The 27793-nt window shown below is 31.0% G+C and overlaps 1 protein-coding gene across 21 annotated transcripts in view; it reads left to right on the forward strand.

Annotated features, from left to right (window-relative positions):
* lap (phosphatidylinositol-binding clathrin assembly protein lap) overlaps positions 1 to 27793 on the forward strand; it is a 35090-nt gene extending 7297 nt beyond the window's left edge. For 4 of the 21 annotated variants that reach the window (XM_070106754.1, XM_036373699.2, XM_070106752.1 and 1 more), the window contains exons 3-17: positions 6254 to 6396; positions 7381 to 7456; positions 8358 to 8387; positions 10681 to 10783; positions 10957 to 11078; positions 11191 to 11384; positions 11481 to 11617; positions 12552 to 12714; positions 13387 to 13711; positions 13924 to 14010; positions 15075 to 15293; positions 18781 to 19060; positions 20228 to 20327; positions 22878 to 22970; positions 24778 to 27793. In XM_070106754.1, coding sequence (XP_069962855.1) covers positions 6254 to 6396; positions 7381 to 7456; positions 8358 to 8387; positions 10681 to 10783; positions 10957 to 11078; positions 11191 to 11384; positions 11481 to 11617; positions 12552 to 12714; positions 13387 to 13711; positions 13924 to 14010; positions 15075 to 15293; positions 18781 to 19060; positions 20228 to 20327; positions 22878 to 22970; positions 24778 to 24978 — 2273 coding nt within the window. In that variant the 3' untranslated portion in view covers positions 24979 to 27793. The remainder of the gene's footprint in view (positions 1 to 6253; positions 6397 to 7380; positions 7457 to 8357; positions 8388 to 10680; positions 10784 to 10956; positions 11079 to 11190; positions 11385 to 11480; positions 11618 to 12551; positions 12715 to 13386; positions 13712 to 13923; positions 14011 to 15074; positions 15294 to 18780; positions 19061 to 20227; positions 20328 to 22877; positions 22971 to 24777) is intronic. The other 17 variants (XM_070106801.1, XM_070106797.1, XM_070106761.1 and 14 more) reach the window with 17 other exon arrangements.

The following is a 27793-nucleotide window of genomic DNA, read 5'->3' on the forward strand; positions in this document are numbered from 1 at the left end:
GTTTTTGTTCGTAACAGCTCGCTGCTACCCTTTTCAGCATTCCTTTTCATTTTTAAATTCTTTTCATGGTTGCAAGAGAGCTCGGATTTTGAAAAATTGTCAGAAAATTAAGATGCTCAAAAATATTTAATTTAAATTTTTAATAACATATTGCGGTATTAAATGTAATGATATACGAGTATACATAAAATAATTCTAATAAAAATGGTACCTTTATTTTTTTATATTTACACAAAATATTATCACATTTATTTCTTTTAAACGCAAAGGATTTAGTTCGAATATCATTTTACTTAAAATTGTAAGTAATTCAAGAATGTTTTATAAAAAATAAAGAAAAAAAAATTATTAAATATAGTCGCTGTTTCGTCGCTGCTAAGGTATTGTTTGCAACAAAATGTGCGATTTTTCTTATAATTTATTTGTTCGCTTTTGTTTGCTTGCTATTTGTACGTTCGTACGCTAGTTGCGCTTATTGTTTCGCTCTTATTGATTTTATGTGTTAGTAAATATGTACGATGCTTTGATTTCTTACTAGGCAAAAAATGTTTATCATTGCTATTCACAACATTTCTTGTCTTTTTGACAGCTATGGCACTTCCGCTGGTGCCTCGGAGGGCCTACGATAAATATCGGTTGTATGAGATATTCAGTAGTGACATTTTACGTTTGTACACATACTAACGGTTCACTTGTTACCTATCTCTTGAAGTACCATTATCGAGATGAAATTCTTTTTTTATTAAAAACTTTGCATTGAACATTTTTGACTTTAGGGACCCAATTCGTACACACAACTGACTCAGTTCCGCTACCGGCCCAAATTATATTGATATATGTATGTACATATAACCATAGGTGGAGTTTGCGATGGGCTGAGGTTTGTGAAGGTGGCGTCTTGAGGTTGTGAAATATGGAAATAATGAAGTTAAGTGACGTATTCGAGTGGCATGGTGTGTCTCGTCGATAAAATCCAAAATACTTTATGTATGCTGTAGTACATTCTAGTAGATGTCCACTGTCACAACTTCACCCGTAGTTTTGTTTTTTACCACGTGTGAAAGCGCGTTGCGTCCGAGGGAAATCGTGCAGTGAAATCAAAGAGCTCTTGGATACTGTATACGGTGCCCCTTTTTTTCTTTGATAGAGACCTTAAAAAAGTGTTTAATGTGCAGGCGTATCCAATAACTGTGCGGGTCATATCCTGGATGAAATATTGTTCATGATCCAAAGAAGGTGAAGACTGTTCTAAACATTTTTTCAAAAAATTTGAGTAGGTGTTGTCCGCCCCATGGAAGCCTACTGTCCAGACCTAAAGAAAACATATGTACATACAACATACATTATGTTAAACAAGCAAGGAAGTGCTAAGTTCGGGTGTAACCGAACATTTTATACTCTTGCAATTTGCAAGAATCAAAACCGTCAAATTCTTTTTAGGTGGCAAACTTTGTATTAAAAAATGTTGCGAAATAATTAAAAATCCATTATTCGATGAAATAATTTAATGAATAAATTACAATCAAATTAGGTATTGTCTTGACTTATAGTGAAGGTCATAAACTTCGACTCAGTTTTATTGCTATATTTTAGTTCGTGTCAGCTAAAATTATATAAAAAACATCTTCAAATGTGATATATGTATGTGATATTAACTCGACCGAAAAGGCTAGGTTTAAGATATTGAGATGATGTGGAAAACGTCAACCAGAGCATCGGAATTTATTGTATTAGGTATGTGAGGCTTACACCAAGATATATATAATTGAGCGCCAAACCACACAATTTTAAAGAAAACTTGTCTATTTAATTTCATTAAAATATCACATTTTGACCAACCTGTACGTTTTAAAGTCAGGTGGAAAGACGGAAGTCGTTATTTATTGAAATACATTATTACAGGGTTTCATTCAGATACCTCACATACCATCACCAATCATATTTAATAAAGTCAGTCGGATATTCAAAAATCCTGATAATAATTATATGAGTACTAGATCAAGTTTTCGCCCAATTTTATCCATTTTAGGCACAAAGGTATACTGTTATGAGTAAAACGCTCTCTCTCATTTTCATTGAGATAACTCACATAATGATGGGTATATGCGGTATAAAGTCACCCGGAAGTTGGAAAATCTTTTTATCAGGTATATGGCGGCTAAGAGAAGTATTGACGCGATTCAACCCATTGTTGACATACAGACATACTAGTATCAGGAAAAGAAAGTAAAGGAATCAGATGGCATTTAAAATTGTGTTTTATGGGAAGGCGCGTTTGTAGTCCGATTTTGCCTATTTTCGCACTAAAACATTAAAATTTAAGAAGAATTTTACTCTCATAACGTAAATATGTTCCGCTAATGCATTCTATGCTCTTATTATGCCATTTGGCGTGATTCACACACAACGTTTCCATTTGTGCTCTATTACTCGCGGGTCTGCCTTGCTGTCGTCAAGCTTCAATGAGCTACAGTCGATTCTAACAGTGTTGTATACCGAATTTAGTTGAAATCGGTCATGTAAGACCCGAGATATGGATTTTCACCTAAAGGTGGGCGGTGCCACGTCCATTGTCCAATTTTCGTATTGACTCCTATAAAACTTAAGTCTCTGACTTGTTTATTTAATGAGTTATCGCACTATTAGTAGTTTGAATAAAAACCGTTAAGTGGGGAGTGGGCTGGGTTATCATCCGAGTTCATCCATTTTCCTGTCGGTAGGAGTTCTAAAAAGATTTCTTTTGATGGAATTCGGTTATTATAGCTTTAGTGGTTTGGTCAATAATGCGATTCGTTGTACCAAATAAATGGAATCTTATTATGAAGCTTATGACAGTTATGGCAATTTATTGGTTTTCGATTAATGGCCTTTTGTGGGCGTGGCAGTGGTCCGATTACGCCAATCTACAATATCAACCGTCTTACTGCGCAAAGAAATATGTGTATCAAGATATTTCAATTTTTACTCAAGTTATAGCTTGCACAAACAGACGGACAGACAGTCATTTATGTATATACAATATAACCTATTTCTGACTCGATTTGTTTGACAACTTTTAAGTGAACAAAATTATTATACTCTGTAGCAACATGTTGCATAAGTATAAAAATTAATCGTCATTTACCAAATTATTATTTATCATTTGTAGGTCAAGTATTTATTGGACCGGCCTAGACCTAAAATTCTGTATTTGTATGATCAGATAAATCAATTACTTAGATTTATCTCTTCATACACTTAAGTATATACTTGTACTGTTAAATGTCTGCACTGATTTGTGTAAATATATTCACGAAGTTATAAATAATTTATTGTATTATATGTATTTCATATTACTTAATTCATTACAGAGTCCAGTGGAAGTGTTTAAGCACTTATATTAAATTAAGCCGGCGCTCATTAAAGTATAAACGTCGGAACAAACATTTAGCGTTATTATGGTAATGAGCAACGCCCCTTTAAAGCAAATCAGCGTAGATTGCACGTTGACAACAACGTCGGAAGTTTAAGTAATGAAAATGCTGGTTTTATTTATACTTGTATTACAAGCAAAAACCTTGTAGGAATGGGAACGCTTTGCTTGCAAAAGTCAAATTGTCAAATTTTCAACTGAGTTAAAGTGTATGCTAATTAATTGAAATAAAATATGATCGATTTCAGTTGTTTTAAAGAATAATGAAAATGTTAAAGCAAGCTCCTCAAATTATTGACCTGTTCTAAAAATAGATCATTTGTATGCCATTAAGGTCACAAAAAGAACAGTAATTTCAAAAACATATTATATCTATTCAATCTTAATATTTAATTAAGCATATACTTAATTGTAATGATGTATAATTCAAAATTTCTTTAACAAAAATTCAATGCTACTTGTATTTCCAAAATTTAGAATTTAGTCAATATTTTTTTTATAAATCTGCTTTAATTAATTGTAGCCATTGGCCTTTTCCTCGCTCGCTATTGTTATTTTTCAAAGGCATCGACATACACGAAAAATAATCATTTGAATTCGGATGAATAAATCTCGATGAGTGTCTTTCGTTTTACATTTTCCTTTCGCGTCAACCGAAATATTTATCATAATACACTTGTCCGAATTTCACATGTTTGCCTATATTTTCTTAGTGGGTATTTGTTCATATTGGAATAAAATCGTGCATAAATATGTGTTCTCTCGTAAATAAAATCGAAGTATTTAATCATATATTTCTATATGCAAATTATCAATTTGCACGCAGCTGGTCGATCCAGAATGTTGTAGTATTGCTTTACGCTTTTATTTTGTTGACAAACGATGTTGCAAGGGGCGTTCTTTTGTGAAAATATTGTTTTAATTGGGCGCTCACAAATAAACATGCAATTTTAAAAGATTAGGAAGGAAAATACCGTTAACGGAAATTCGTTATTAATTTTAATTATTCCAGTGATCTATATCGTTTCGTGTAAAAATATTACGTAGAAGTCGAAGTACTGAGTAGACTCCGCGATATTAAAAATTTGCCGATAACATTACTTGTTTAGTTTTATGTAATTTATTGACTGATAATACTAACATTTATAATATTTAATTTATAAATATGTAAGTCACCCAAACAGTAAAAGAGTTACCATATGTAAAGAATTCTTCCGTTTCCGACAAGTTCTCCAAGGGAGCCATAAAATTGTATAAAAAGATCTTTATTTTCATTTTGATTGGTCAGTTTGTATGGCAGCTATATGCTATAGTGGTCCGATCTAAACAATATGTTGTTTTAGAAAATATTCCATGCCAAATTTCGTGAAAATATTTTGTCAAAAAAAAAAGTTTTCCATACAAGAACTGTACTTTGATCGGTTAGTTTGTATGGCAACATATCCTATAGCAGTCCGATATCGATTATTCCGACACATGAGAAGCTTCTGGGAGAGGAAGGATCAAGTGCAAAGATTATGATCGATATCTCAATAACTAAGGGAATAGTTGGCGTATAGACGAATCGCCAAGCTGATCATTTATATATATGGTATGTATACTTAGTAGGGTCTCCGACGTTTACTTCTGGATGTTAGCTTAGTGGCAAACTTAATATATCCTGTTCAGGGTATATGAACAGATAAGAGTGAAGAAATCGCTAGCCTGAAAGGAAGCTGTTTAAATTTATTTTTGTGTATTTATCAATTCTATATGTTTCAATGCGCTGATAAGCGGCCGTATGTTATGCGCTTGTAAGTTTCGCAAAGCGAGTGCAATGTGCCTATACATAATACATGTAATATAAGTTATACATATGAACACTTGCAACTCTTTATTTTATTAATTTTACGAGATAAGTACTTATGCACATATGTATGCATGTACATATTGTATATACTTGTTTGGCTATAACAGTTCAACAATTTGAATACGATTTCCATTATATAGGGTTTATTTATTATTAATTAATTTTACAGAGACTATGAATGTATGTTTTTATATAATGCTAAGCAATTAAAATGAGATATGTTAGTTTGAAGTATTTGTGCACCACTTTTTCCAGTATAGCTGGACTTATCTCGCCGATAATCCGCGAGTATTGATTTTCTACTGGTCAGTCATAGCTGTTTTATTAGCAAAAATTAGTCCTTTACGTATACCAAAAAAAATAATCCTATGAAGTAAAATTTTTCATTATGCAATTCGATCACGAAAAGTTTACAACATTAAACTGATGGTTTCATGTTTCTTATACTTAGCACTATTTTTTCTTATTTTATGGCACGACGTGACACATTAAGAATATCGGAAAATCTGATCGACTTGCACGCGCTAGTGATCGCCATTGAATTTGTGTTAATTTGCAAAAAAAAAAATAAGAACAGTTTTCTCAAATTGACCGCGCAAACGTTATTTTTCGAACGCACTACGTAAGCGCGATACACCGTTATTTAAATTTTTCGTTACTTTGAAAATAGGTAGAAAAAAGTCGCTATGAGTCAGATTTGCAATATTTCCATATTTTCTCAACGCGCGTAGTCCATTTGGATGATTGCCTATTGAACCCAGAAATACACGAGATAAGTAAAGAAAGATAAAAAAGACTAAGGAATGTAAAACAAATTTAATAAAAGGAAATTAATCCAAAGGAAGGAATAGTATTATTTTCTTATCTTTAGATTGAATAATTCTTGTCTAAAAATGGTGTGTATATATTTACTAGGTAATATTAGTAATAGATTCGACACTGCGAGTATTAAAAATAATTTATTTCTAATTTCGTTTTCTATTACCTTGCAGATTTGGTACATTGCACGAACGAACCGAATGTCTCCATACCACATTTGGCCAATTTACTTATTGAACGCTCACAGAATACCAACTGGGTGGTGGTCTATAAAGCGCTGATAACCACTCATCATTTGATGGCATATGGCAATGAGGTGAGTAACGAAATAAAAATGCTTTATTTTACACATTTGTTTCTCGTATGTGCATACATATGTATGTATGTATTTAAATATGCTTTGAATATTAGTTCAATATATTGTTCATGTTTCTATATAATACTTGTATATCTGCATGCATTGTAAGTATCATACATACTTGTATGTCTAACTTGAGTCGGTACAACTCTGAATCAACATTGTATGATATCGGCCGAGTAATTGTGTTTTATTGATAGCAATGAAATTGTATAAGAATAGGCGTACCGCAGTACATATTTACATATGCATGTATAAATGAGCATATATTCGAATGCGGGGCGTTTTGTCACTTGTATTGCTTATATAACTTCTATTGCTTGTAGCCTGAGTACTTTTTTTTATAGATTGGGATTTTTATAGTCTCGCGACATGTTGCTACAAAGCATATTAGGTTTTATCACCTAACGGTTGATTGTATGTTATCACTTAAAAATAATCGAGTTAGATATAGAGTTATATACGCATAAATGATCAGGATGATGAGATAAGTTAAAATCCGAGTGACTGTCTGCCTGTCCATCTGCCCGTCTGTGCTGATGAAACTTGGCAAAAAAGTGAGAACAGGTTCGTAGATGGGCGTAATCGGACCACTGCCACGCCCACAAAACGCTATTAAATGAAAACCTATAAAGTGCCGTACCTAAACTGTTTTATTTGACAATAAATCTTCTCGAAATTTAGCTCATAGAACCGAATGTATTTGACAATACAAAGAGCCAGTTCATTTTATGAAGTGCATATGTATTGAAATTACGAATTTTCTCACATGTTGGCGCAGATTGAACTATGTCGGTACGCTCCGTAAAAATTAGTAATCTGGTTATTAAGATTATGCAAATTTATAGATATTTTCATATATACATAAATAATGATGTGTTCTATTCAAAATTTAAGTTCATATTTTATCGAAATTTTTATTTCCCTTTTTGTTTTTCACAGCGATTCATGCAGTATTTAGCATCCAGCAACTCAACGTTTAATCTCAGTAATTTTCTGGACAAAGGCGGGGTGCAAGGTAAGCAAATAATAACAAGAAGACTAAAGAAAAATGAAATTAATTTTGCACGGGTTGGCAATCATTACACAATATTACACATAATCTCTTCAGATTTTTACAAGTAAACTGCTGTCACTGCTGTTGAAATACATACATACATACTCAGTCATTCTTGCATAAATATGTGTATATGTATGTGTATGCAGATCCGCATTATTCACAATATTTATGAAATTAAATTCACTTTCCAATTTGTGATTGGCATTTTACACTGGTGTACGAATTGAATTCATGATTTCATTCATAAACTCAAAATTACACCCATACATATGTATACTTTATACAGACACATACATATATTATAATTTTTCTGTAAATTTAAAATTCAATCATTTGACAGAAATGAATTTACTTCAGCATTTTTCATAAAATAACGGATTAACTTGTTTGTTTATTTTTAAAAGCTTAAAATAAATTATTTTAATATTTGCATCATTCATTCATTTATCACTTATCCCACTTTTGCTTCAATTATTTATCTATTAACACACTTAAATGCATTTATAAAAATTAAATTAAATAATAATAATAACATATGCTTTTTTCTTCTCTCTTTTCTTCGTCTCTATCCTTCTCCAACATCTACCCGTTAAATCGGATATTTTCAAATTAAAAAAAATATTATAAATATATAAATATTTTAAAAATCTCAAACTGCTAACTTTTCAAATGACGGCTTATTATGTGCAAAAATGCATTCAATCTTGAATAACATTAAAATTGTTATTTAACAAAATTACGTAAATAATAAAATGCCGCAAACAAATGATACTCTTCACACACACACACACTCACACATTAACGACTAATTGGTTCTTTGTTGTTGTATAATAAATTAATTGTTAATTAATGTGTTAAGATGGCTTATCGGCACCGGGTGGCAGAATGGGTGAGTACTTCGCTGTTAATAACTAGATTTAAATATCCCAAGTTCTGCTTTAGCTGTACATTTGATTTTCAGTTGAAATTGAACTCTAACTATTGTATTTGATTTGTTGCACTCAGGCTAGTTCTAAACTGGTTATAGAAATCACCGAAACTATTAGCTGTAAATAAAAGAAATTAGGTAGCGATATTTTCAACTAATTGTAAATAATTAATTTTATCAGTGTAAATACGCAAAAAAAAAGCTACATATATTGCTTATTGAAGACACTCTTATTAAAAGCACTCTTAAACCAAGCTTTATAGATATTTTCATAAATATACATATAGTAGTTTAAACTAATTTGGCATGTAGTTTTATATTTAAAATAATTTTTGAGGACCACATTGATGTTTTGCTTAAAATATTACTTAGATGCATGGAGTTTACCATAGCAAAAACTTATCCTACTTTTACTCACTTGGGGCAATGAATTCAGTGAATTGCCATTTACTTTACAAGTATATTTATCGTTTTTTATGTCCCCTAAAATTTATATTTTTAACATTCAATAGAAACAATTATTTCCAAATTCTAAATATAAATATATTTCTGAGTTGTTGGAAAAATTATTTTAAAAATGTAAAAAAACAAACGATTATTAGATTGGAAAGTAAGGCAGAAAATAAAAGTGAAATGTCTGTAAACAAACATTATTTTGATTGAAAAATTCAAAATTGACCTCACTACTGCAGAATAGGTTAACTGTCTGACAAATAAGGCAAGAAATACTACCATTGCCGGTCATGACTACTGTAACAGTATTATGTATGGCTACTGATCTCAATATACTTGAAATTGGTAAAATTAAACACGAAAACATTTTTTAAAGGCAACGACGTTAACTTTATATTCAAAATAGTTATATATAGTTGCTTAAATTTGACAATTCTGTATACTAAAACAAGGGGGGGGAGTGGTAGTAATAAAAAATTCATCAAAAATTACGACTGACTACAATATATCAAAATCATGTCCTTGTATGGAAAATGTTTGTATTTGACAAGATATTTTCACGAAATTCGCCATGTATTATTATTCATGTCAACGGTACAATCTCCGAAGAAATTATTAAGATCGGACCACTATAGCATTTAGCCGCCATTCAAATCGACCGATTTAAATCAAATTCTTGTATGGATTATTTTGTATTTGTGAATTATAGCTTCGCTGCAATCAAAAGTAACATATTTTTCTTGTTTTTATTCTAAAATATATGATAATACAAAAGAGACTTTAGTAAATATTTTGTCCAGGACATTTTCACTCTTCAGAAACAAATATTTAAATGATTTTCTGAAGAAAAATGTACACTAACGGAATATTATTTACTTATCTTTACTACAGTTAATTTACCTGCTAGTACAGAATTGAGTAGATTGCGTTTAGCTTAGCAATTTCCAATCGTAATATCTATATTTTCCCATGGTCCCCAATAAAGATCTGGAATAAGAAACCTAAATTGACATTAGTTAGTATACCCTGGGTTCTCGATGACGACATTTAGTAGAAGTAATTAATTAACTGATCAGCTTTGTAGTTTTATGTCAAAAACCTTGTCCATATTGCAATTATACTAAATGCTATGAAAGACGGTAAGCAGAATTTCTGTGGAACACAAGTAACATTGTATATATTTGGCGTGTTTACTGTATTTCACTAACAATTGTTTGAAATCATAAGTTTATTAATAAATTACTGAAAATGCACTATATTACATACTAACGACAGTGAGGAGCGGTAAAAAACGTTAACAAAACATAATTCAACAACATATTTTAAGCAAACTTTTTATTTTTTCCAAACATTTTTTCTTTAAATTTATTGCATGAGTAAGCATTTTTTGAAAAATAAAATCGCCCGTTTTTTTTTTTTATTTTATCTCATAAAAGTGTAAAATATTTTATATAAATATGTAACGTGTTAAGCTCAACTATTTGTTAAATTACATCTGAATACCCTACACAGTGTTTAGCGCCTAAAAATATGTCTCATTTTTAAATGTCAATTTTCGATTTACTAGACAATTGAAGTTAATTTTGAAATTACTAGAAGTGTATTTAAAGACTCTCAGTTTTAGAAGTAGAACTTTTGTTTAGCCAAATTTAAATATTCGTATTTTTCTAATTTCGTATTTTTTGTAATGGAAATTCTTTAATAGCTATGCCTCTTTTTCTGTAGCTTCTTGATTAAAATAATTACTATTCTTAACACTGATTGCAAATGCATTAATTTTTTCCTGTTCGTACCCCCACAGGCTATGACATGTCTCCATTCATACGACGCTATGCCAAATACTTGAATGAGAAGTCACTCTCATATCGTGCAATGGCTTTTGATTTTTGCAAAGTAAAGCGCGGGTAAGTTTTATATGAATTATCATAGAATATTCTACTTATGCACCAACAACTATGCCTGTTTGTATGGTTGTGTGCTTGTATGATTATTCAAGTGCGCCGCAGACTGCAGTCATGCAGTAAAAAAAATTAAAAAACAAATTATAATTTAAATTTATTTTTCTTGCCCACCATAGCAAAGATGAGGGTTCTCTGCGGACAATGAATGCCGATAAACTGCTTAAGACATTGCCAGTACTTCAGGCGCAGTTGGATGCGTTATTGGAGTTCGATTGTCAAGCCAATGACTTAAGTAACGGTATGTTTTTGATATTTTGTACGTTTTTGGTAATTAATTCGGCAACTCTCGTTTGTTTTTGGTTTTTCTTCCCCATTCAATGACTTGCGTTTCACACACATACATCCGCCAGGTGTCATCAACATGAGTTTTATGCTGCTCTTCCGCGACTTGATACGTTTGTTTGCGTGCTATAATGATGGCATCATTAATTTGCTCGAGAAATATTTCGATATGAACAAGAAGCATGCACGCGATGCTTTGGATCTGTACAAAAAGTTTTTGGTACGCATGGATCGTGTTGGTGAATTTCTCAAAGTCGCTGAGGTGAGTGAAAATGAAGGCGCGATCTTTTGAAAAATACATATTTGCGCCTATGTATATGATATTCGTCTTTGTTCCGTTCTTTTTTCTTAAAAACAGAATGTTGGTATTGATAAAGGTGACATACCTGATTTAACTAAAGCTCCCAGTTCTCTCTTGGATGCTTTGGAACAACATTTAGCTACTTTGGAGGGTCGCAAAGTATCCGCCGCCAATACACCAACTCAATCAGCAAGGTATTTTTTAAGTTCAGTAAAATGTCTGGGTGAATGTTTTTGAAAAATATTCTAGTATATAAAATTATAAGAGCTCCTTCCATTTTCAAATATTTACTTGAGAAAGGAAGAATGTTCTTCTCTTAAATTCTTTACTAGACAGAGAGAGTGTCTGTTTGTCTTTTTTATGCCCTTTTGATTTTGTCAATCTACTCTTCTCGTCTGTGTGAATCGAATATTATTGGTGGGTCTAAATTAAGCTAAGCAATTATTTAATTTGAGAGCGAATTTTTGTATGTGACGCAACCCATTAAATAATAGTATTTGTATCTTAAACATTTACGGTTTGAATTTATTTTAAATTCTAAAGGCTTAATCTCAAGTTAAATTTAGGCTTCTACCCACTGTGCCTAGTTAATACTTTGCTTAAAGCTTAAGGAGATCAGTCCAGCTCTAAAATAGGTATTAGTTTTACTAATATATTCCGTTCAAAACCCACATCTGTAATCTAAAAATAGTAATTATAGAAAAAATAATAATTGTTAGAACTAGAGTTTAAGTAATATTCAATAATTAATTTATTATTAATTTGTTTCAGTAATTTTCAATAATTTGTTTTTAGTAATTTTTAGTATTGGTTTGATTTATTTTATTGTAATTTTAGAATTTTATTTGTTTTCCTTTTCTTATTTAATTCCATATTTTATAACTACATCTTGGTCGCTTTTGTGGTCGTCATAATTTTCGTTACCGTTGCTGTTATCTTATACAATAATTTGGTTGCCATTTATTGCTCGTTTGGTAATATTTTTCGTTTCAATACTTTGTTGTCTACGACGCTGGTTGATAAACTTTTATTGCTCCCATGTGCTGAGTATTTATATAATGTTGATACGTCGTAAAACAAAACAATTTAATAAAACCCCTTGCCATATCGGCTTGAGCACACTCGTAGCAATCAGAAGAATGTTAAATCCGCTGTTACTGCCTTATCTTCCACCAGCTCATCCTTCGGCACGGCCGCCGCATCAAGCAAATTCGACACGACCAATGGCATCGATGAGCAATTGAAAGCCCAGGTATTAGCCGAAGAGGAGGCTGCAATGAACCAATACAAAGTAAGTGATATATGCAAAGCGAATTAATAATTTGTGGTAAAAACTTAAATTTCATTTATGCTGAAGATGTTATTAATTTTAGTTCATAAATTAAACTCAATAAATATTAATTTCTTCAACAAATTAAAAAAAAAATCTTTCTATCGCTCGTCTGAACACCTTTGAGCATAGATGCTTTCTAGTCCCCTCAATTTTTTAACTGTCCAAATCGCCACATAATACGTAGTGCAGTGCGACTATTTCAATTTCTTGAACAATAAAAATGTTAAAACAAGCCGTATCTGGCATTTAGGGGGCTGAGCGATGACTTTCGTTTGTATTTTAGTAGTCATTATCGCCTTTATAAGCATCTTAACAAGTGTTAAATGCCTGTACTATCTCGCTTTATTCTCATATATTGGATTTTGGGTTAAGCTTTTCGTTGTTAAGAAAAGACATTGGATGAACACCTCGTATATCTAAGAACAAGGTTACTTCGATTTTTATTACAGGTTTTATACCATATATTAGATGATTACATTGTTCGTTATATAAATGACATTTAGAATTCTTAAAATTTGAGGATATAATAGGTCATAATAAAATAAACAGTTCAGCTTACACTTCAGCTTAATATTAGTTAAATTTTAATTAAATTTGTATTTAATCTAGTTTTTTTCATCCATTTTACAGCAATCGAAAGTCTCTTCACCCACTGCAGGCGGTGCTGGTGCTGCACTAACAAATCCATTCTTATCGTCGCCGCCAGCCAGTAGTGCTGGCGCACCGATAGTTGATCTGTTTGGTGCAGCTCCGGCAACGGCTGCTGGCTCGACTGGTGCCGCCGGTGCAGGCAGTACTGCGGGTGGCACAAAAGCCTCCGATGACTTGCTACAATTGGGAAATCCATTTGCTGATATGTTTGATGCACCAGTCGGTGGTGTAGGCACTGGTGGCGGTGTGGCAGCAGCAACAGGTGGTGCACAGAATGTCAATAATATTTGGATACATAATAATGGTAGCATGCATTTTATTTAATTTTAACTCATTTTCCTTTTTCATTTCTAGTACAAGCTAGTTAATGTGTGTTTATTATTGTTATTCCAAAGTTTATTATCAAGCACGCCGCCTTTGAGTAGTAGACTAAAAATTGCATTTGGTTGCATTTAAAAAAGCTTAACTCTTAACCAGACCAGAACCAGACATTAACAATGTTTGTTTTCCAATTAGGTTTCAATGGTGCGCCTTCAGCGGCTGCTAACGCTTTCGTCTCGGACAGCAATTTTTCATCCGTTTTTGGTAACACTGAACCAGCCGGTAAGTGAAATTTATACACTTCTTTGAAAATAAATGTCTATGCCATCCTTCTTCGGCGCGTTTAATTGTCCTAGAGTGTTTGTGATTCCTATATTTGTTTTCCAATTCCTAATCCTTCCACAATTTAAGCTTTGAAACTTTAACTACCAAATATTCCGATTACTATCCAACGGTGTTGTTAAACAAATTATTTATCCTTTTATTAATATAACGTGTATTTATTTGGTTGCTTAGCAAAGATATATTTTAAAATACTGTATATTTTAGAAAATTCAATGTCTTATTATGTGTTTTTACTCTTTTGGTTGTGTTTATTTACTACCGTTAAAATTTTTGTAATTACTCATACATATTTACTAGTATTTAAGAGATTACTGAATACGATTTGCAATAACCGAATTTAGTAAAAATGGTGTGCATGCAACTAATCGCTTATGGCCACTTTTATTTGTGTACTCTTCATGTTTTAACATAAATATTGTGAGTTATATAATTCAAGTTTTTGTTTTAAATTGACGTTAACCTTAAGCAATTAGAAACTCCATAATTTTTTGTATTCATTTTGTTTAAAATCTTAAGGCGATATCAGCATATGTACAATAAGGATAAATTCAAAGGTTTCATATACAATATATTATATTTTGTAGAAAATAATAATATTTTTACGTATAAGAAGCAATTAAGCAGTACTACATCAAAGTATCTTAATGTTTGCCTCTTTTATGTTAGATCAAGAAGAGATTTCGAATTGTTCGAGTAAAATATTAGTAGGTACGTCCAGTATATAAATGTCAATAAGGGTTCGTGTCTATGTTTTTAGGTTAGATTTGATGAAGTAATTCATCTCAGGAAATTTATTCTTATTTTTTCAGATAGTTAATTTTTGCATAATTAATGAATTTGTTAATTGAAATTTTGTGCTTTTATTTTCAATTTATGCTCTAACTGAAATACGCGCAAAATTACATACAAAATGGCTATTATAACTAACAACAACAACAACATTGCAAAAAATTTGCAAAACCGTTAACTGAATGCGAACCTAAATTGTTGGTGTCCCACAGCTGCTGCTGCATCCTCCTCCGTAACGGACTTACCAAATCCATTCTTTGACACTATGGAAGCGCCGCTATTTGGCGCACAGCAACAACTGCACCAGCAAATGGAATTTTCAACCCACAGCACCGCTGCCGCTTATATGCCACAGGGGGCTCAAGCCGCGCAAACGCTATTTATGAATACAGCAACTATGGTGGCGCCGGCGTCACAACAATTCCCACCAGGTGAAGAGAAAATATACATGCATACTTATTACCTCTATATACTATACGTACAAAATAATCAGTCAGCTGTATAAGAGCAGATATTGCTGATCCCTTATACTTTTATGCTCACACTTGCTCACTCTCATACGTACTGGTATTGTATGTAGGTATAGTATGTACGTGTGTGCCCGTCGTGTTATTTAAACTTAAAGCTTCCTGTGTTGCCTTTTTGTTACTGTCATATTATATTGTATTGCATTGCTGCACCAAGTTATACCACGAACAACAACAATCCAAACTGCTTAATACAAAGTGAATGCAAAAAAAAAAAAAACAAGATTTATGCACGCTTTGCTTTGGGTTATTGTTTTTGGCTTTCAGTTTGAACATAAAAACGCAGAACCTCAACCACGTTTGTCTAATCACTTACTCTACTGTCATTAAAGCTAGGCACTACACACGGTACCGTTGCTTTAGCGGCGTCTGGCCAAGAACACAAGCCCACGCCACTCCTCTGCAATGCTTCTTTGTATACATACTTCTCGCTGTTCCTCGCTTTGCAATCTACTGCCGTGCTCACAAATGTGTGTATATTTTGTTGTGATTCCGTTCGTGTTCGTCTTCTGTTTCCATGCCCGCCAATCAATGTCTTTACCAAATCGCACTGCCAGCCAGTCAGCTTTGCAATGTCCTTTAGCCCAAGGCTGCGTGTCAGTTTTCGACATTGATTTTGCTCTGCGGTCTCTTTCGGCAACTCTTCTTTAGTGATTCCGTGCTTCCTCGTATTTTATGTGCTGCCATCTCGCTTTCGTGTTTTGTTTTCGTTTATAAAATATTATATTTGTAGCATTATTATTATATAATTTTATAAACATTTTAACTGTAGGCTTGATTCAATTCTTTACTTCCATATTATTTCCAAAAATTATGAGTATTTCAAAATGTTTGTCATATATATTTATTTTCTTTATTAATAGAATATGTTCGTTTGAATGTGCTTTCTAAGTTCTAATGACTTTGTTGTAAATAGGAGCTTCATTTTAGCTTTAGGCGAATTTGAAATTCGAAGAAATATTTTATTTCTTATAGTTAGATATAGATATTAGAGTGACAAATTAGAATAAATACATATAAAATGTTAATTTTTTGGAAAAAAATATATATCATATCATTAACAACAGAAGGAACGAGAAAACTATTTATTATGGAAAGGGTTCTATTCTCAATATTTGTTAATGATTGCTGAATTGCCCCGTCTTTGAGAATTTAAGGTTATGTTTTTTTTTACACTAATGAAATCATAGTCCATTTGCATGAATTTTTTTATATATTTTTTATACAGGAATTTTTTTACATTGATCCTAAGGCCAAAACATAGCAAAAACAAATTTTAAATAGCACGAGTATTTAGGATGGGTCAAAAAATAGGTCCTTAGACACCTCTAAACAATCTCTTCAAGTTTGAGCTCTTAATTGTAAAGGGAAGGTCCTCCGCCTTACAGTTATCAGATACAAAAATTCATATCTCGCTTCCAACTACTTGAAAAAATATTTCGTTTCATAAGTCTTGTGGGAGATTGGATACGAGAATGCTCTACAAAATTCTTACGATTTTTTCCTAAACCTAACCGTTTAAAAGATATTAAGGGTTGAAGTTTGATTATTTTACGAAATTTTTTTTTTCGTATGAATTAAACAAAAATTTATTTTATATTGCAAAACTTACAGTCTTGTAAAAAATGTACTGCACTTTCATGTGCTGGTTTACCAATAAAATAGGGAGCAAAAGAACACTTAATCAGATGTAAACTTTTTGAACAACGCTATCTGTATTTTCGTCTTATCTATCAAAATATGTGATCGGAGCCGTTTTAGTGAAAGATATCTGATTTTTTTGCTTGGTCTTATAAATTGATTCTAAATTGTGAACTATCTTCATCAATTAATTATACAATAAGCCGTTTTTTAAGCTTTAGTTGTGAATGAATTGTTGGTTAGAAGAAGGTTTTGGACAAATAACCCAGTTTATATTACAATACCCGTTTTAAAAGGAAAGTTTCACAAAGATATTTGTTAAATGATTTCTTTTATTTTTACATATATTAAATTTATTATTTTATATAATAATTGTTTTTTTTTATGAACTAAAGCGCAATTACTGGTTCCTTAAGCTTTATTTGTGTTAAGAAGTATATTCTTTTTTTTAATCATAAACATGAGTATATGTACGCTTATTTAGAATAAAATAATCCTAATTTTTTGAAATCGCTTTTTGTAAGCCACATCTTTTATTTTCACTCTTTATTTATTTTTTTTAATTTATATCGATATTCTTTCAACATTTTGTTTTTATAATATTTTTATTAAACAAATACGATAAATAATTATTATTTTCTCTCTCATTGCATTCGATTATAATCAGAAAAGTCACTGGTGCTTAAATATGTCAAATACTTTAACTGCATATGGAGTTTTGTAAATCGGTACTATTTATGTTGTGTGTAGACTTGCATGTTTGTTTTCAATTCGTTTTCTAAATGTTGAATCTTAACTACTAACTAAACTAATCCCAAACCTACTTTCAATACACTTCATACACTACAGAAAAATAATATACAACTCCATCTGTTATCCACATACATACTCTCAAGAATGCGTTACACATACATATGAACATTTTAAACATCAAATATAATTAGGGTCATTGCTTTCTGTAAATGTTTACTTTATTCGAAATCAAAGCTCACTTAGTTTTTTGAACTTCTCTCACTTAAATCAAAAAAGTTTCCAAAATCTTTTTCTTAAAAAAATATATAGTATATTTAACACAAAAATCGTCATATTTATTTATTTTGTAAATGTATTTTTTCTCTTTCTCTTCTTTTTGTTTGTCTTTTTTATGTAAACTCACAAAACATATTTTGTATCATAATTATGGCAAAATAAAACTATTTTAAACATACCAAACGGAAAAATGGTGGCACTTATAACAATATCGAAAATAATATAAATTAATTCCCAAAATTAAAACAACAACAATACAAAATTATTAAACGTATTGAAAATTTCAACGAATGCAATAAAAAAAAATTTTAAAAAATCGTTAAAAAAACAAATTCAACAATTGAACCTTTTGGTGTGGTGAAAAATGTAAACTAACTGTAAAAAATGCTTTTTATGTCAAAAACAAAATAAAATGCGTCCAAACATCATGCAAAAACTCATTTGTCTGTGTTTCGGGGTTTCCACTACACACAAAATCCATGTACACATTATAAAAAAAAAACAAAACACATTATGGGTTCATTAATTGTGTAACTGTTTCTGCAATAAAAATCTGTAAAATAAAAAACCCACCATGATCAAATGGAATATGGTGAATTATGCACACCCTAATATACTCTAATATAAATACCGCTGGTTAATGAAACATTTGTGTGTAAATTAAAATTACTACTGACTACTAAAACCAAAAACAACAAAAATATCGAAAAAAAATCTGAAGGCTTTGATGCTCTGGGTGATGTACTTAAACCTGGCATCACTTCCACGCATCCAGCCGCTTCCAATCAAACAACTATTGTCACTGCAGGTGCTCTGGGTATGGCTGGTAGTCAGCAGCAGCAGCAACTACTCACCCAACAACAACAACAACAACAACAGTTTCAACAACAACAACAACAAACACAGCCAACTAATACTGGCAAAATACTCACTGGCGATTTGGATAGTTCGCTTATGTCACTTGTAGATAATCTGAATATAAATAAATCGAGCAGTGCAAAGTGAGTAGTAGTAATAATGACAAGAAATTCAAACTTAAAAAAATAATCAATTAAATAACACACTTCCAGAGATTGAAATTAGGGCATGCGAAAAGCATAGAAAACTTGAAACCAAAACTACATTTTATTTTTTATTGTAAGAACAGCTCATCAGTCACCTCAGAAACTAGAAATTACATTTTTTTCTACATAAAGATGAATTGTAAAGTGCCGGAAATATATAGATATGAGTCTTAAATAAGTTTGTTTCAGAACTGCTAGCAATCAGGAAGAAGCGGAATGCGAAAATTAACAAGTTACTCTCATAAAGAGCGAAATAACGAAAAAGTAATGAAATGGAAAACTAGCTAAAATATATAGATCTGAAAATTAATCTATACAATTTTTACTTTTACAATTCAAAACAATTAAAATAAAAAAAATAAAAGCAAATGCTTCTTTACACATGTGTTTAACAGCTATGTTTTATAAATTGCAGCATCTACCATATGTTCGCTGAATAAATTGTTCAGATCGGGCCACTATAAACATATAGCTAGCATATAAACTGATCGATTAAATCCAGCCCTTGTATAGAGAATTTTTGAATTTGACGAGACATATTCACGAAATTTCGCGTGAATAGTTGTCTTAATACAATGGTACAATATCCGAAGAATTTGTTCACATCGGACCACTATACTTGTAGCATATATCTGCCATACAAACTGAAAGATCAAAATCAAATTCTTCAGTGAAATCTTTTGAATTTGTGAAAAGTATTACAGCTTCGGTGTAACAGAAGTTAACAGAATTAACAGTTCTTGTTGCTAGTGATAGTTAGAAGTTCTGAAACAAACCTAATATTTTTATATATATATAAATGACTAAAGTATATATTAATGCCTACGTTTTCTGTTCAAACCTTTAGCGGTTATAATATAATTAAAAATTCTCACGGTTTTATATATACAAGTTCCAATGAGACTCCATTCCTTTTAATAAAAACATCTTCAACATTTCTGGCATGGAAATATAATAATTAATATATGGTAATTTTTTTTAAGTCAATGATAAATATTCATATATAAACAGACATTTTCACACAAACACACATATCAACACTCACATAATAAGTTATTCATAATATCAATATTCCATCTACCATATTTACTTACTACTGTATAGACCTGTGCAATGGAACTCACCGAAAAATACAGCGAAACCCGGTGCTAATTGGACACCTCAACCAATGGCTGCTACAACTGGTGCTGGCTATCGTCCAATGGTGAGTCTAAATCGCTTCTACTAAACTACTAAAAAGCAAAAAAAGATCTTTTATTTCACGTTTAACTCAAATAAAACAGTACTACTCCTACTCTACTGCCACAGGCACTACTACTACTACTACTACTAATTATACAATTCGTACTAGAATATACGATACTAATTTGTATATGTACTACTTACAAAACTACCTATGAACACCTATTGTCCAACAAAAGAAATATATACAATATGTGTATATATAAATCAATCCAAAAAAGATACCACAAAGCGACAAATTGCAGAAACGAACCAATTTATGCCAAACCATAATACATGTTGTAATGCCAAGCAACAAATAAACTGAAAAAAAAAATTATTTATAAGCATACAAGATGTTTCAGTAAAAACAGTTACAAATAAAATACACAATTTTTATTAATTTTCTTTTAAACTTTTTGCGTATTTTTTTATTAATTCTTTAATCTAATTTTCACGAAATGTTTTCAAAAAGCAGTTTTGAATTTACCTTTATCACACTTCCCTAAAATTTAAATTTTTTTCAAACTTTTTTTTTTTTTAATGTTTTTTAAATTAATATATTCTTCTGTCATCTGCTCTTAATTCGCTGAATTCGTTGTCGTCAAACACGCATTGCATATTAGATGTTTTTATAGAGTCTATATATTTTTTCAAACAAACTATACGTCATTTTATTCCCATATTTTGAAGTTAAACCTGTTTTATTTATTTTCCTAAGGTATTTTAAATGAAAGTGGAAGTTTGTGTAATAGTTTTACCCGAAAAGCGTTATGGTTACTCCTATAGTTCGGGCAAATTTTTTAGATTACTTTCTACCAGAGAAAAATTTCTAATAAGCCTCCATCCAAAGCCGCATTAAATGAGGTTTCATTCACCGACTAGCGTTATTTCGTGCATGTTCTATAGAAAAGTATAATAAATTCAAAATAGCAATTTTTAACATATCATATTTATTAACATATCTGGCTTCAAAATTGTGGTTTTAAAAGAATAAAACTTATAAAACGGGATTATTATAAAATACTGGTTATTTTAATTCTCCGTTTTAGGTTCCTAGTATATATGTTTTTTTGTAGTTTTTGTATATTGAAACAAGAAAAAACCTTAACATCGGTTGCACCGAAGCTATAATACCCTTCACAAATACAAAATGTTCCTTACAAGAACTTGAATCGGTCAGTTTGTATTGCAGCTATATGCTATAGTGATCCGGACATTACACGATTGGCGTGGATAATAATCTATGCGCTAATTTTCGAGAAGATATCTCGTTAAATGAAAAAGTTTTCCATGCAAGCACTTGATTCCAATCGGTCAGTTTGAATGGGAGCTATATGCTATAGTGGTCCGATATCGCCGGTTTAGTAGCTTCTTGGGTGGAAAAGGACGTGTGCAAAACTTTAGATCGATATCTCAAAGACTGAGGGACTAGTTCGTATGTATATATACAGACAGACGGACATGGCTAAATCAACACAGCTCATCATGCTGATCATTTATGTATACATTTTATAGGGTCTCCGTTGTTTCCTTCTGGGTGTTACAAACTTCGTGAAAAATTAATATACCCTGTTCCGAGGATCTGCCCAATATTTACCAACAGAGAATAACTCAAACAAAGATATTTAACTAAATCTTGATTGGTTGTTACATCGAAATAATTTTAAATATGGCGGATAAATTAATTGAAAAAAAAAATACTTAAACTTTTTTTACCTCTACGATTTTTATGGACACAAATGTTGGAAGCCACAACAATATTATTTATCTTCAAAAACTACATAGAATAAACAAAATATACAAAACTATTTCAATTTCCTACCACTATCACGCATAACATAATGACATATGCAAACACTGCATAAGGATACAAAATTTGCTAAGGGTCCCTTCTCGCTAATTGCTTTGAGAACTTTTTTTTACTAATTATTTCCTTATCATCTATATGTTTATACATTTGTATATTATCTCCTTTTTTAATTTATCTTATTTAAATTTTTAATTTATGATTTTTTCTCTTTTATCTTCTCTTTACATATGAATACCACTCTATACTACCCACTCATTCGCTGCGTTCATTCGTTTAACTACATGCACACGATTAATACTCTCGTTCTCGCGAAATTCCATATCGCCAATAAACATACGTACCCACATATGCGATAACAAATAATACAAAACTCACATTATTTAATTATATATACTCTTTCTTACTATTGCAAATCGAAAAAAAAAAAATTAAAAATAAACCATATTTCAAATGATTAAATATTTCATATTATATTCTCTTAATTTTTCTCTGTTCATTGCATTCGTTTTCAATAAATAAAAAAATTAACTGATTTAATTAAATCAATTAAAAACAATTGATTTCCATTTGCCATTCATTGCCGATATTTCTCGTGCGATTTTCACGAATACTCGACACAAATGAATCTCTGTGTGTGTATGTACCTTGTTCACTCGTACCACCTTTAACACCACAACCACCACCACTACCACTACTACTACTACTACCATGTTAACTTAGGCACATGGCATGACAGTAAGTCCTGCGCCTATCACAATCCAAAACCATCCGTATATTCACGCTAGTTATCCTGTTATACCAAATTATATGCAGGTAAGCTGTCTTTTATGTTTTTCAATTCTTTTATATTGCTCTTAATTTAATTGCATTATTTACAATTTTTATTTTAATTTTATTTTAATCGTTTTGTTTATTGTCCATTTGAGTTAACTTCCACTTCTTATCGAATTGCCTAAACCTGCTATTCCCCCGTTTGCAATTTGTGTAACCTTAAGTTTGGTAGTCAGTTTGTTGGTCTCTAACGGCATTTCATAAAGTCAAATAACGAGTTTGAAAGCATGCCTAACTGTATACCCTTAACACTACCTGCTATCATGACACCCTAACAAACTATAGTTTTTTTTTTGAAATAGAAATATTTAATTTTTTCGTTATACATACTGACATTTTAAAAAACAGCTCAAAATATGCAGATGAAGTGAAAATTAAAAACGAAATTGACAATGAACCTTTGTGATACTTCGACCCAGTTTACTGAAAAGTAAAAGAAACCGAAGTTGTTTACAATTTTGCTGGCAGTTATTCAAAGAGTGTATAGAAATTTTTCTATAAAAAAATATGCCTGCATAACAAGAAAAAACGTTAACTCCGGTTGCACCGAAGCTATAATACGCTTCACATATACAAAGGCTCTTTACAAGAACTTGATTCAGCTCGTTCAGTTTCTATACAATTTCTTCGCAGGTTAGATTATTGCCTTAAAGATTATTCCATGCCAAATTGCGTAAAGATACCTCGTCAAATGAAAGAGTTTTTCATACTTGTATATGCACTTGATTCCGATCGTTCGGTTTGTATGGCAGTTAAATGCTATAGTGGTCCGATATCGGCCGTTCCGACAAATGAGCTGCTTCTTAGTAAAAAAAGGACATTTGCAAAATTTCAGAACAATAGCTTAAAAACTGAGGGACTAGTTTGTATATATACAGACAGACAGACAGACGAACATTTATGATCATTTATGTATATATTTTATAGGGTTTCAGACGTTTCCTTCTGGGTGTTACAGACTTCGTGGCAAACTTAATAAACATTGTTCAGAGTATAATAATATTAGGACCGAAATACTACTCATCTGTAAAGCTTGTAGTACTCTTTTCTCAAGCATTTGAGCTTAAGAACTAATTTTTTGAAGTATTCAAATATAAACTTCTTTTATTTCTAAATTTAAGTTTCTACCAATTATTTTTAATATATTCTTATGTATAATTTTTCTTTTGTTTTCCGCTACATTTAATTGAATAATACAATTACTTAAATCTCTTTTCTCATTTTAGTTTAAAAAAAAATTCATTTCGATTAGCGAACATTAATTACGTAATAAATATCGGGATTACTACTACTACTAACCTCCTAGTAATCACCTAAATAATCAATAATCAATAATTTTGCATAGATGAAGTTATTTGCAGTATTTAACATTTTCATTAATAGTTCAATGTAATTAGTCGCCAAACTTCGTCTCCGTCTCTTTTATCTTCTCCCTTTTTCTTTACCGCTTATTTTCACTATTTCGATTTGATTTGAGACTCTTTGAGTTTAGTTTGATCTGTGACTTTCTTGTCTTATCTGAAGGCAAAAATATTTGAAAGTAGCTCTGACAGTGTTGCCCTTTTTGTGTACGAGAGAACGAAATGGATTATTCTCTACAAATGCATGTTTCCTTTCGATTCTCCCTTTAGTAAAACCTTGATTACTGAATGAACATATTTAAATATTTTGCTAATAAAACGTTTTTATTTTATTTTCTTCACCTCTCAACGCTCGCCAACACACACACCGTATGCTTCGTATGCTCGCATTATTAACTAACTGTACGGTAATCATGTGTGTTGTTTAGCAGGGAATGCCGGTGATGGGACAACCTATGATGGGTCAAGCCCCTTTGACTGGCGTACAGCCGACGATGGCGCCAATGATGGCAGCGGCGCCCCAAGCGCTGCACAGTAGTGCGATAACAATGCAACCGCAATCGATCCACCAACAACAACACAATGGCAGCAATAAGGGAGCGCTACCGGATCCATTCGGCGTATTATAAGATGGTTGAACTGACAGCCGACATGAGCAACACTAACAACCATAACAACCCAACTACGAGTAAGCGCAGCGGAGCTGCTGCATAGACGTGTGTGGCGCCATCCAACAACAATTCGCATAATCAAACCACATTTAAAACTATGGCAGGGGGGTATACAAAAATGAAAAAAAATTAACAAAGATTGCTGAAATGTGCTGACAAGCGGAATGGGGGCGTGGCCGTTGAGTGGGGGTGCATAAAATAGCTTAGCTGTGGTAGAAAATGTTGATGCCTTCCATTTGAAAGGGGACGCGAACAAGCGAGGTGCGTGTAGAGCAAGTTGTGAATGTCATTCATACAAATATAATAAAAAATTATAATAATAATAATAACAAAAACATGTTTGAAATTATAAATTAAATACAATTGAATACTATTATGATTATATTATATTATATACATTAAATGCAAGCAAACATAAAGAAGAAACAAAATGTAATGAAGGAGCGTTAAAATTAGTAAATAAACAAAGTGAATACCATAAAATACATTATTGTATTGTACTATTTCTTATAAATATAATTATTCTATTGTATTATGTAACTGCAAATACCATTACCAATCACAAAGAGCGTTAATTGAAATGTGTAAATTAGCAAACCACAAAACCACAAAAAGTTTTAAAAAATAATCGACAAATATATAAATTACACGCAGCATACTTACTGTTATTATGTATATATACATATATGAACCAGATATTCGTATCTAACTGTATAAACATACACAGATGTATATGAATAATGCAAAACCTTCTATAAATTAGTGATGTTAGTGACACTCAAAGCTGGCACGCTAATATTAAATTACCAAAATAAAAGTTTCAATATTATATACAGAGCAGAAAAATACGCAAAGAAAGTAGTTTGAAAAAAACAGAAAAAAAAATAAAAAAAATACAAAATGGATGATGCGTTATCAGTAAAAGGTACTAAGGGTATTTGTTGTAGTTTGTATAATGTAAAGTTGGCGTCAAATATATATGTATCTAAAAGAGTTAATTTATAAATTATATAACACGCAAAAGTAGCAGAAAAAAAATTAACGCAGCAGCAAGTATAGTGTAAAACAAAGCAAAAACAATTATATTGTCCCGTTGAATATATGCAGATTATATGTATGTATGTGTATACATAAATTATGTGTGTATATATATTTATAAATAAATGCAAAAACCGAAAGTTCAAGTTGATAAGCTAAAGAGAAACGCTATAATAATAACTGTTGCAAAGTGCAGTGTACGAATCATATATATGCATTCAAGAAAATGGCCATAGCATTTGGACACATTTTCTTTCCACATAACAGAATTTGATTAAAATTCAATTTGTAATGCTTATGTAACTCAAACTCATTTAACTTTTACTAAATTAAATTTCTCACAACATGCAGCTTATAATGAGCTTAGATTTCTATAAATCGTGTTGGAATTGAATTTCGACAAAAATTTGTTGAGAAGCTTTGATTTTGTCGGTTGAATTTCTCAATATTTTTATTAATCTATTATGTATTTAAATGCTGAGATAAACGAAAATACACACATATAGGTGGAAGGTTAATTATGCTGAATTAGTAGCTATGCTTTCTTTCTTGACTTTAATTTATAAGTTTCAGTCAGGTTGACTCAAAATTACTTGGTGACTACTTCTGGTACATAAACTCCAAAATTAATGACATATAACCAATTAGAGCTTTTAAATGTGCTTGATTTACGAGCAAGTCAAATATTTAGAATTAAGTGTTTACTTAAATAGCTTTGTTAGCTTCCATAAAAAAAAATTACTTCCATGATCCATTAAGTATATATCAACATACTAATGTCGGCCAATCTGTTCGAAGTAAAAATTTGTTGCTCATTAACTATTTTGACGACCCTAAGTATACTCCTATGTATGTACCTTTCTACATCAGGATTTGTTTGGATTTTACAGCTTCTTTAGATTCTTTATTAATATACCTCAATCGCAATCTTGTGCCTGTCTGATTATCTTCACTGATATGTCTGTATTCTATTGTAATTCATGTGAATTCAAACCTTTTAAAATTCTGTCTAGCATATAATAGATTTCTTATGAATAACATATATATTAAAGCACCAGTTATTTACTATTGAATCAAGCTAGTAGCGCTGTAGGTATTCATTTCTGTTCTAAAAAAAAGCATTCCAAATTAAAAAAAAAAAAAAAAAAAAAATTGAGAGAAAACGTTATTAAAACTTCGTCTGTTTGGTATTAAAAATAAATAAATTATATTTAAATAAATTAGTTAAATATTTTTTATTATGTAAAGTTTCTATTATCAAATTTTTGCAGCTTTTTAGTATTCATATTTCATAATTTCTAAAATATTTGGCACTGAAAAATGTAGTTGCTCTTTAAAAAAAGATCTTCAATGTGTGATTTTTTTCATTTACATTTTTTTATTTTATTCAAATTATTATTAGCACTCTGCACATAGTGAGTAATGCGTATAAATGTTAAAATTTATCTTTAGTATATTTATACTATTCGAAAGTTTGCTATGTAATTATGTTAAATATTATTATATTATGTATCTGTACGTAAATTTGCAAGATGTAAATACAACAGAAAAGCAAAACACTTTACAATTGTATTTGAAGTGAGCTGTGGCAAATGTAAAGATCGATAATTTATATTACCTTAAACGATCAATACCAATAATTCTGAACTGTTTTGTGTAAGTTTATTGATAATAACGAATCGTAGCTTATGATTGTAATGATGATGATAATAAAAATAAAAAACAACTAAATAAA

This window comes from Bactrocera oleae, chromosome 2 (assembly GCF_042242935.1).
Source record: "Bactrocera oleae isolate idBacOlea1 chromosome 2, idBacOlea1, whole genome shotgun sequence".
Classification (NCBI taxonomy): Eukaryota; Metazoa; Arthropoda; class Insecta; order Diptera; family Tephritidae; genus Bactrocera; species Bactrocera oleae.